The 12,021-nt window shown below is 41.8% G+C and overlaps 1 protein-coding gene across 3 annotated transcripts in view; it reads left to right on the top strand.

Moving 5' to 3' along the window:
• Positions 1-12,021, top strand: part of ARID1A (AT-rich interaction domain 1A) — a 69,254-nt gene that overhangs the window by 17,993 nt on the left and 39,240 nt on the right. For all 3 annotated transcript variants that reach the window (XM_037135928.2, XM_037135927.2, XM_037135926.2), the window contains exons 2-4: positions 7,864-8,076; positions 10,187-10,639; positions 11,711-11,827. In XM_037135928.2, coding sequence (XP_036991823.1) covers positions 7,876-8,076; positions 10,187-10,639; positions 11,711-11,827 — 771 coding nt within the window. In that variant the 5' untranslated portion in view covers positions 7,864-7,875. The remainder of the gene's footprint in view (positions 1-7,863; positions 8,077-10,186; positions 10,640-11,710; positions 11,828-12,021) is intronic.

Raw genomic sequence — 12,021 nt, 5'->3', positions numbered from 1 at the left:
TTCTCCTCCCCTACCCCTCTTCCTCCCCCCTCTCTCTCTCTCTAAAATCAGTAAGTGAAAAACAATTTGAAAGTTGTAAAGAAGAGGGTATTTTGGGTAAATGATAGTTTGGTTCCTGTTTAATCATCATTCTTGGGACCTTACTGGTTTTTTGGGGTTTTTTTTTTTGTTTTTTTTTAAGGAGAGAGGGAGAGAAACATCAATGTATGGTTGCCTTTCGTGCGTCCCCTGCTGGGAACTGGCCTGCAGGGAACCTGCCTGCAGCCCTGGCATGTGCCCTGACTGGGAATCGAACCGCGATTGTCTGGTTAGCAGGCCCGTGCTCAATCCACTGAGCTACACCAGCCAGGGCCTTACTGTTTTTTTTTTTATAACCCTGGGTTTTAAGCAGTATCTGAAGAAGAATTCTTTCGTGGATTGTGTGGTTTTCCTTAGTCTTTTGTAATTTGTTGGAAATTGGGAGACGTTGGTTAGCTAAGTCTGGTCTTCCAAAAAAGTTATCTTTATCATTTTAGGGAGAGCATTTTTGTTCTGGAAGAGGAGAAAGACTTTATCATTCGTTGAGGAATTCATTATTTTGGTGCTGTAGCAGCTTTATTTGAAGGATTCTTTCTGCAACCAAAGAAAAAATAAAGAAATACTAGCCACCTGGTTGTGGTTTTCTCCTATGCTTCTTTTGGGTGGACAGCTGGAGGTGGTTACTAGTTTGCTCTCATAATCTGAGTTTTGCTAGATGATTCAGTGACTCTTCCCCCTTTGGTTTCTCTTTTCTATCCTTGGTGAGTTTTCTCAGATCTGGTCTGGAAGGCTGGAGCAGAGTAGCCTCTGAGCCTGGGAGAGAGCCAGGCTTCTTGTTTTGTTCTCTTATCACTTTAGACAGTCAGGGTTGGAAGGTCCTGAGTCTGATGTCTGGTTGCAGCCCCTCCTATGGAGTTTGGTCAGGCTGGTGCTATGGGCGATGTCTTTAAAATTGGCTCTTGGTCATAAAGGGGAATGTGCTGTGCTCTTGTAGGATAATTTCTGTAAGCAGAATAGGATAGCTAGCACTTTTCACTGACTTTGGATTTTTTATTTATATTCAAATTGAATACTTATGGAACTTTGGAAGCTTTTTTTGTAATCTGTGTCTTTGGTGTGGTAGTTGCAAGCTAGTTGATAATTTCTTTCTCACCATAGGCAGAACTGGAATGACCTAGAACTAGAATGAAAGAATTGTTTTCCATCTCTTATGAAGTGGAAAACTGAAGGGTGATTTTCCTGTTAGGAGAATCATAAGGATCATATATAAGGATGATAATCTGAGTGGGTTTGATTTCCTGGGTCAGGTGTTGTCATGTCTGATGAAAGACTATTTTAATATCATCAATTCAGGGGAAAAATTTTTAAAGATTTTATTTATTTCCAGAGAGGGAGAAAGAGAGGGAAATATCAGTGTGTGGTTGCCTCTCATGCAACCCCCCCCCCCCCGGGGACCTGGCCCACAACCCAGGCATGTGCCCTGACTGGGAATTGAACTGGCGACCCTTTGGTTCACAGGCCAGCACTCAATGCACTGAGCCACACCAGCCAGGGCTAACTTCAGGAAATCTTTAATAATGTCTCTAGTGAGGCCACATAGGAGGTAAGGAGCCTTTTATTATCCTAGATGGGGAAACATGACTGTAAATAAACAGAAAACAAAAGGAAGGGAGTCTTATTATTTTAGGAGGCTGGGTCTGGGGATAGAACTAAACAAGCAGGCTTCTGGGCAGTTTCTCCTCAGTTGGGGTATAAGTCCTTGACCAGTCTTCAAAGTCATGAAATACTGGAGGAGTGAGAAAAGACAGGACAAGGGGGCATTGGCTACAGATTTCTAAGGGGAGGGGAGTACAATGAAAGTGATTTATACTGGTCAACGTATATATATATACACATACATACATATATACATGTGTACATATATACATACATACATAATATGTGATGTGTGTATATGAGGGTACAAAGGGTAGTGCTTTTATGGAAGTTTGCTCTGTACATCCTAAGATTTGTGTGGAGCCACGTGGAGCTAGCGCCTTAGTTGGCTGAGGCCTTAATTTTTATATATGTTCCTGCTTGGAATGCTCCTCAACAGAGGAGGGCCCAATATGGGAACTGGCTCAACAGCTGCCGCCTGTCCCTGCAATCACAGGAAGCTGAGGCCGGGTGCCTTTGTATAGGAGCTCCACAGCCAGACAATAGTTTGTGCTGGCGGGGGCCATGTGGCAAGTCACGTGACCTGGGGCTGTTTTCTGCCGGGGTCCTTTACCCATCTGTTCTCTCGTCTCTTTCTGGGTTATCAGGCGCCAGTCCAAGTCCTAGTAGGCAGCCAGCTTCATGGCCAGATATTACGAGCACTAACCTTCCTGGCAGGGGCGGTGTGGCTTTGCATTTATGCAGATTAGCCATGTGTTTCTCACTTCCAGGCGTTCCACAGGAAAAGCCTTTTCCTGTGTTTGGCTCTCAGTGGGCGGTTCCCAGCTTACTGTACTGGGACTCGGCTAGCAGCAGGCATGCACGAGAGGGATCACAGTACACTGGCCCCCTCCCATTCCACCTCCAGTGCTACGTCACCACAACACAACCGCTCGTGCTCTCATACTGTTGGTGTCATTCATTCGGTGCCAAGATTGCTTTAAAAAATTCCCTTGGCCCCAGTTCAAACAGGAGTACAGCTGGGATGTGTTAGATTTTAGGCAGTCTGCCCTCAATTTGAGATGAGTTATAAATAGCAGTGCCGACTTCCTTAACTACCGCTCTCTGAGGTAAAATGCAGGTTAATTACTGTGGGAATCAATTAGGGGGTTCTTTCGATTAAAGAGCCAGGGATGCTTTTTTTTATTGTTATTATTAAAAGTCATACAACAAATCTGGCCAGGAATAAATTGAAAGCACAAGGAGTAAGAAGTAGTATGTAATTGTCCAAAATCCAAGATTAGGGCTCTCTAATCAAGATTAAGTTTATACTAGCCCTAGCTAGTTGGCATTTAGAGTGACAGAACAAATGGACTTCTTGATGGACGGACACCTTTTGGCAGCCCTGTTCCGTTTCTCTCTACAGCATTCTTGCCAGTCCAGATCAGACTCCTTAGGATTGCTGCCCGGTCTCTTCCTTTCTGCATCTTTGAATTGGGACTGGGGCCTGGAGCTTTCCTCAGTTGGACTTTTATTTCAAGAAAATTATGAAGTTTCACTTTCGTAATGCACTGCCATGTGGTATGGTGCATTTTGGTGAACAGAAGCTTTTTGCTTGAATAAATTCCTGGCCCTATCTTCTTGGCTGTCAATCAGCCGTGGTCAGAGATTAGAGAATTTGAAGTTTAGTCTGTTATATCTCTGCACCTCCTGAGGGTCATTACGGCTTTCCTTGGTGCAATAAGAAGTTGTAAGAGATTCCATTAGCTCACTCACTGGTCTGGAGGGGCTTATATTTCCATTTGCTTGGAACAGGGGAACTCTCTTTGCAAGTGGTTAGCCTGCAAGCTGTTTGTTCTGAATATATTCAGAGAGACTGGCCTGCTAGGCATCCTTGCCTTTGATGCCCCTAAACTGCATCTTTTGATGAATTTCATTTGGCAGCCAGTTTGTAACACAGCCAGTGATCTGGAAAGAGATAAGTGGTGGATGGAGGTGAGTGGGGGGTTCTTATGGCCCTTTTCCCCTTTTTTATTTTTATTTTTTATGAATGCATAAGGGTATATAACAGGGGGCCTGACTTCCCTGATCAAGGGGGTGGCATTTTTCTCTCAATTATGTGTCTTTATGGCAGAGCCTTTGCTTTTGAAGTGTAATCACAGTAATCTATGCCCGTGGTTTCCCATTGAAAGGATTTCCTCTCCGTCTTTCCCAGAGAGGAGTCTCTTTTTTTTTTTTTTGGTCCCTGCAGAGTGCTGATACTGGCTTTTCTATCTTGCGTGTAGTCAGGATTTTTCTAGTCTAAAATGGCTACTTTCAGATAAACTGATTAGTGAAGATTTAAGGTCCTGTCTCTTTTAAGAGATTGGAAGATGGCATTTCATCTATAACTGCAAATCACAAATCTTTCATAATGGTTTCAAATGTCAGAAGTGTGCGTTAGGTCCCTGACCACCTCCCCTTCTGATATGAACAGGTATTAACTTTGACATGAGAACAGAGTAATCTGATTGTTGGAACTGAATATATTTTTGTTTGCTAAATTGCATATTCTGTTGATTATAACCCTTTGGTGAAGGTAGGGGGTCAGAAATCTGATGTCCAGGAAAGGGAAATGTCTTTTTTGCCCCCTAAGAAGAGAGATGAAAACATCGATTTATTGTTCTATTTATTGATGCATTCATTGGTTGTATGTGCATTGACTGAAGATTGAACCCTGCAACCTTGGGGGTATCCTAATGATGCTATAAACTAATGGAGCTACCCTGCCAGGGCCAAAGGGAAATGTTTTCATTTAGTTTTAGAATAAAAATTTCTTTAGAGAGTTGTGTTTCTTTTTGGTCTGCAAAGATTTCTAAAGTTGATGGAAGAATCCCTGAACTCTTTATTAACTGTCCCCTGTGTAATTAGCTGTCCCCTAAGGGGAGGGGAGTACGGTTCTCCTGCTGTGAGAGAAGAAAGGTAATGTGCCTTGACTCTTGTTTCTAAGCAGGCTGTTGGGGATGCCTATATACTTTGAAGACGCTCTTGTATAAAATGGCACATAAGATTCTTCTCAAAGGTGTGCTTGTTCTCCCTTGGCTGAGTATCCTACCCTCCCTTCTTTCAGTGCTATTCACTTTTTTTTCCCTGCCCTCAAAGTCATAACCTGATTTAGGGTGTGTGCCCCTGACCCTATGGCTAGATGGTTTGATCTGGTCTTTCTCTCCATATTATCCCCTACCCTCTTGTTGCAGTAGGGCAGCACAGCACATTGAGGTTACTGAGCCTTAGCTCTACATTTGAGGTCTTTGAAAATAAAAAACCTGATCTCTGACTTCCTAGAACTTATTCTTGAGAGTTTCAATCAGTTAGCTGGACAACTAAATAAACCGTATAATTCTGACTGGATTTGCAATAGGACATTTGGAAATGTGAGAGATCAGAGTATGCTGAAGAAGTATGAAGTGGTTTCATGTCGAAGTGTTAGGTTTTTGCTAGTGGGAGCCATTGTGGACAGGAGGGCAGGGCAGGAAGGTACCATGGCATAGAGCTGGGTATGTTCCGTAGGTTGGGGACTTGTGTGAGACTGAAAAAAATGTGCAGAATTGGGGCATGCTATGGAGAGCTTCAATAGCTACTGCTTATTGGACATTTAAATACCAGGCATTGTGTGAAATGTGCTATGTGCATTGTAGATTAAAAAATGATGTGCTTTTTATCTAGAATTTGAACCCATGTCTATCAATTTATTATACTTCACTCTGACAGAATATAGTAGGTAGGATAGTCTGTAAGAAGTTTGGAGCTGTTGTTGAGCAAGAAGAGATGAAAATTATGAGAGCATTGCTCTAGAATTGTGTGGTCTAGTATGATAGCCACTAGCTACATGTGGTTATTTGAATTTAATGAAAAGTAAATTTAAAAAAAAAGAAAAGTAAATAAAAATAATTCAGTTTCTCAGTTGCACTAGCTATATTTCAAGTACTTAATAATCACACATCATAGAAAATTTTATTGAGTGTTTCTCTAGATCACTGATTCTCAGCTAGTATACAATCATCCAAGGATCTTAAAGGGTGGGGGGAGCCAAAGCCCTTTGAGACCCAGTAAATTGGAATGTCTAGGGAGAGGCCCAGTCATTTGTGAAGCTTCACAGAAAATTCTCATCTGTAGCCCTGATAAATAGCTACTGTTCTAGAAACTATGATAACCATGGTAATGACTGTCCCTAAGTGTTGTGGAGAGATCAGGACTGATAGATACCCAGAGTGGTCTTGTTTCTGTTTGGTAATGTTGTCTCTTCACCTGAGAGCCACATGGACAGCTGCTGCAGTCTGGGATGAGATGCAGATCTCCTCATTATGTGTGGCATGATGTGGCCATGTAAGCCCCTGTGCTCTTTATAGGAGTGGTGATGTTTTGGCTCCAGGTGTATCTGGGGACGAGCACATGCTATTCATTACTTAGCAGTCCAGTTGTAGTTAAATCTGAACTTCCTTAACAGTCCCAAAAGAACTCATGTAGCTCTGAAATTATGATTGGAAATATTATTGGAGCTTCTGCTACAGAGGCAGGACTTGGCAAAAATTGTTTTAGTTGTGTTGGAAATGGTACTTTAATATTGACGTGTAGTAGTGATTTAGGACAGGTTGTACTATGATTGTAGTATAGATGAAAGTACTCCTATCATCACTGTTACCTTTTTAGCTGAGATTTCAGCTGCAACCTAAGAAAACTTCACTTCTACTTCTTCCTTGTAATGTTTAGAAGACTAGTCCTCGTGGCTTTTTGTTTTACCTGTTTTCCTCATGACACCTTGACTTCCTCTATAACAAAACATTTAGCTAGTACTCTTCCCCTGCCCCAGACATGTACAGAGAGCCAATTGTTGAATGCCCCCCTTTTTTGAAAGGATTTTTATTTTTAAGGTCTTATACTCTTAAATTACTTATTAATTATAAAGTAACAGAGCTAGAAGGGACCCTATGTATAATCTAGAACTGTGGGTCTTAAAGTGTGGTCCCTGGACCAGCAGAACAGCAGTTCCCTTAATATCATAAGGGAACTGTTACAAATGCATATCCTAGGCCCAACATAAACCTACAAAATTAGAGACTCTGGAGGTGGGTCCCAGCAATCTGTGGTTTAATAAGCCCTCCAGGTGGTTATGATGCATGCTAAAGTTTGAGAACCACTCAACTTCTTGAGAGTTAATGATATTCAAGCCCGGAGCATTACTATTCCCCACCCCTGATTTAAGATTCAACTTTTAAGTTTTATGTTAGGTGCAGGCCTACTCACCAACCTGGATGGTATCTGTTTGTAAGGTGCTTAGGTAATCTCCCTCCCTGCCACACCACTAGTAGATATAGTTAGGCATTTCTGGCAGAGAAAAAGTGTTCTGGGGGCTCTGTCCTATATAGCTCCAGTAGGAAGAGGTTAATATCAAGAACTCAAATGAGCTGATTGAACCTGTTGCCCCACAAAGAGCTGAAAGGAAACTATGTTTGTAGCCAAATACCTGTGAGTTGAACTTTTGAGCTTTCATTATTGGTACTATGCTGTACCTCTGTATCTTGTTCTTTGAAGAGACAAAAGTTCTATCCTTATACCCTTAAACTCTTGAATATTAAAGGACATGAACTTTTCAGATGAGATATACAAGGCTGTAAAGTCAAAGTCACAATTCCCTTAACAATTGTAACTTTGCACATTACCCATTTGGAAGAAAGCATAAATTTAAGTGCGTGTATCAAAGTGCAAACAAGCTATAGATATTCAAGGAAAAAAGATTTCACTGTTTAAAGAACAGAAACATCTACATGTATGTGTATTTGAATTCCCACAGTATTTTGAAGCCTCGGTTTTGGTGTTGAACAAGATCATGGCAGTATAGCAGCACCATTCTGTCCCAGCTGCAGGGTCTTTGTTCTGATTTTTGATACCATAGGGTATCTGTGCATTGTTCTACACCTGGATTGTCCTTTGGATCTCAAATAATACCACAAAGTAGTATGTAGCTCATGAGATGTTATCATAGGGTGGTGGTATTTTCATTTTACATATGATAAATTAAGGTTCTAAGGAATGGTTAATGGGTTTGTACTATTACTTTTTCATAGTTACTGTTCTTATATGTGGCATACAGACCTGTATGTTTGGGTTTGTGTTCTTATTCGCCAGAGGCCATGAAAACTCCAGGTTAATGAAATGTTCTTTATTTTGTAGCCATCCAGTCCAATGGATCAGATGGGCAAGATGAGACCTCAGCCATATGGTGGAACTAACCCATACTCGCAACAACAGGGACCTCCATCAGGACCACAGCAAGGGCATGGGTACCCAGGGCAGCCATATGGGTCCCAGACCCCACAGCGGTACCCGATGAGCATGCAGAGTCGGGCACAGAGTACCATGGGCGGCCTCTCGTATGCACAGCAGGTAGGTGGTGACTCCTATTACCTTAATCTTTAATCTGTCCGTGATCTGGTCTTCAGCAGTAGAAACAGAACATGTCTTTGGCTTTTAGGCTAGAACCACCATCTTTCAGTAATTTCGCCAAAATGATAACACAAAGGGAAAGAGGAGAGACCCCCACCCCCCCCACCCCAGATATGTTCTCTAGGCCTTTTAGAAAATATAGAGTTGTTCCTTTGGCCACATAAGTGGGAATCTACAAGAAATGTGATATTGTACACATCAAAGGAATAGGCACTGTTCAAAAAGGAATGCCCCACAAATGTTACCATATTTAAACTGGAAGAGTCCCAGATGTGTCCAACTGCGGCCTGCATGAGGCCCAAGGTGGCTATGAATCAGGCCCAACACAAATCGTAAATTATGCACGGACCTTTTCTTTGCTCATCAGTTTTCGTTGGTATTTGTGTGTTTAATCTGTGGCCCAAGGCAACTCTTCTTCCAGTGTGGGCCAGAGATGCCAAAAGGTTAGACACCCCTGGACAGTGTCACCAGGATGCAGTGGGCATGGTTTTAAACAAACAAGGGCAGGATTCTTGCCAAAAGAATAAATGTCTGTATTGAGCATATTAAGTACTCTTAAGAGCTGAGAGAGCTCACTGAAATGTGTGAAGAAAAATGATCAGAAAAAGAAGGAAGCCAAAGAGAAAGATACCCCGGTTCACCTGAAACACCATTCTGCTCCACCCAGAGAAGCACACTTTGTGAGAACCAATGGAAAGGAGCCTGAACAGCTAGAACCCATTCCCTATGAATTCATGTTGTAATAAGTGTAAAATAAAAATAAAAGACCTCTCTGTACTGTTAAAAAAAAAAACAACATGTTTTTGGTTTCTAAACCTCTTGAAAGGATCATAGGCCAACTGGCTATTACTTACAATGTGCTGCTTACAAGGCTGATGTTGAAGGTGCCATTCCATGTGTGCTGGAAGGAAAACTGCCCCCAGGCCACAGACTGTCCATGTCTTTCTTATTCTTTGACCTGGCATGCTTGTACCCACTAAATGGTGATCTCTGAATGAGGCAGGAAGAAAGGAAGGCAGTGGCTGAACACCTTATCCATTGCTACCATGAAAAACTGCTCATAACATGTGCCCTGGGGATGGAAGAAGCCTTTTATGTTTCTTCAGCGTATAGCTGTATGGTTCACAGTGAATGTTTAGAAGGGACTGGGGAGATGGGAAGGGAGGAAGAAACAAAAGGGAAGGTTGAACAGGAAAGATTCTAATAGGACTGTTATAAATGTTAAGATTTTTCTCACCTCCTTTTATCTGGTCACCCACACTACTATTTTTTATTGTTATTTTTGTTTTGACAGCTTTTTCTACCATTTATTTATATTTTAGTGAAATTCATAGTGAAAATGGTGAGAGACAGAATATACAATCTAACTTTACTACTAAAATTTTAAAGCAAAGTATGCCTTTAAATGTAAAAATATATGGGGTATTGACACTTCTATTTATCATTGGGGGTTTTTTTGTTTTTGTTTTTTTGGTGGGTTTGTTATTGTGGTGGTTTTTTGTTTGTGGGTTGTTTTGTTTTGTATTCCCAGTATCTAGAATAGTGCCTGGTACAACTAAGCAAGTAGACTCTCAAGTATTTTTTGACTGAAGATTAAATGAAAAAAGAGAACCAAAATTGCTTAGTGATTTGCACACTGGATAACTAAACCCTAGGTTTTCAGTTGTTGAGCCAGGCTGCTGTTGACTATTCATTGTGGCTAGGATACAGATTCCCAGTGCTTATAAAAATCGTCTAGGCCAGGATAGAAAGGGTAGGCTCTATGGTGAAAACAACTGTTCTTGAACTCTTGTAAATGGTTCAGATATTAAATAGTGTAAATTTTCAGTGACTGAATGCAGTGCACTCGTAAACAAACCAACTAATAATCCAGCTTGGCCATCCTTCCTGGTTCAATCTAAATAGGGATGGTAGGAGAACCCTGCGCCTTCTAAGTGTGAGGGTTGGCTTGCTTGCTTTCTATGTCCATTTGCATAGCTTCTGAGAGAACCTCATCTTTTTTCATTCAGAAGAGTCCATGCTAAAAATGTATTCTTTCCTTTTCCTACAGATTCCTCCTTATGGACAACAAGGTCCCGGCGCATATGGTCAGCAGGGCCAGACTCCGTATTACAACCAGCAAAGTCCTCACCCTCAGCAGCAGCAGCCACCCTACTCCCAGCAACCTCCATCTCAGACCCCTCATGCCCAACCATCATATCAGCAGCAGCCACAGTCTCAGCCACCACAGCTCCAGTCTGCTCAGCCTCCATATTCCCAGCAGTCAGCCCAGCCTCCACATCAGCAGTCTCCGACTCCATACCCCTCCCAACAGTCTACAACCCAGCAGCATCCCCAGAGCCAGCCCCCCTACTCACAGCCACAGGCACAGTCTCCCTACCAGCAGCAACAACCTCAGCAGCCAGCTTCCTCAACGCTCTCCCAGCAGGCTGCATACCCTCAGCCCCAGTCTCAGCAGTCACAGCAAACTGCTTATTCCCAGCAGCGCTTCCCTCCACCACAGGTAAGATGCCCATCTGTTGGCCTTCTTTATGTGTGACCACAGACAGCTTGGGGTTGGTGTCATGAGAACTTTGCCATACAAATGGGTTCTCTAAAGTGCACTTAATAAATAACCAGTTAAACTTTGGATAAACATGCTAACTGGATTGATTGAATTAATAAAGGCATAACCTTCTTAACTGCATAAAAACCTGTACCTCTCCTTGGTGATGAAGAAATGGGTCAATGGAAAGTTGTATAGACAGATAAATTGAAGACATTGGGACTGTTTTTTGTTTTTAACTAGCATTTAGAACTTGAGAATCCAAGTAAGTTTGGTCTTTTTGTAAAACACTAACTTCGGGAGGCCGTACATTTGTTCCAACTATTCTATTCTGCAATTGCTCAAAAGATTATGGATCCCTCCATATGCAGTTGCCATCAGAGATACCAGCACATTCTTTAGAATATCCTCAGTGATGGCAAGTCCTTTTACTTTTGGAGGATAGATTTGATTTTTAGAAATAGCTAAAATTCATTTGTAGCCATGTCTGCGAACAAGGTAGATGCTGAAGCCTAAAAATAACAATTTGGACTTTATTCTTTGAAGAGTAAAAAGAGGAAAAATGACTGAATGATGATAGGTCCACTAAATATTTTGTGCATTGGTGGCATCGTTGGAAAAATATCTCATTCCAAGGTGATGACTTTGAAGGAAGTGGTAGTCAGTTTAGTGCAGAAGTTCCTAGTATAAGATTTTTTGTTTTTTAATTAATTGGCCTCATTCCTTGGTAGATTTAACTTATAGTTAGCCATACTTTAGAATTTCACCCCAAAGAACACTTCTGTCTGAGTGATGGTAAATGGTCAATAGTGCCATCAGAAAAACTCTTGTATCCACTGTTGACATTCTTGTCTAGAGAGCCACACTTAGTATTTTTCTGCCATCAGATGGCATCGCATGTACAGTTGGGCAGTCTCTCATATCCAGTTTCTCCTGTGTGAGAGTCTCATAGCCCTTTCACGACGAAATGAGCTTTGCCCAGTTTGTCAATGCCATGCCTTCACAACTTTAGTTTTTCTCTTGTTTTAGGAGTTATCTCAAGATTCATTTGGGTCTCAGGCATCCTCAACCCCCTCAATGACCTCCAGTAAGGGAGGGCAAGAAGATATGAACCTGAGTCTTCAGTCAAGACCCTCAAGCTTGCCTGTAAGTATGCCTGCCACTCTCTCTAAAAGATGATAGGGGGCAGAAAGAAAAGCAAAGAAAACCAATTTCTGGTTGGATATTTTGGTTACCTTAGGCTAAGTCAACAATGAGCTGTTTCTTGAATTCAGGTGCAAAATTGTGAATAGGAATTTATGGATTAACCTTATAAAGTGTCTGTTTTGACACTGTGCTCA

This window comes from Artibeus jamaicensis, unplaced genomic scaffold (genome assembly GCF_021234435.1).
Source record: "Artibeus jamaicensis isolate MK-2021 breed Jamaican fruit bat unplaced genomic scaffold, CSHL_Jam_final scaffold_847, whole genome shotgun sequence".
Lineage (NCBI taxonomy): Eukaryota > Metazoa > Chordata > Mammalia > Chiroptera > Phyllostomidae > Artibeus > Artibeus jamaicensis.
Note: the sequence above shows the minus strand (reverse complement) of the source record. Positions and strands in the feature narration are given on the sequence as shown.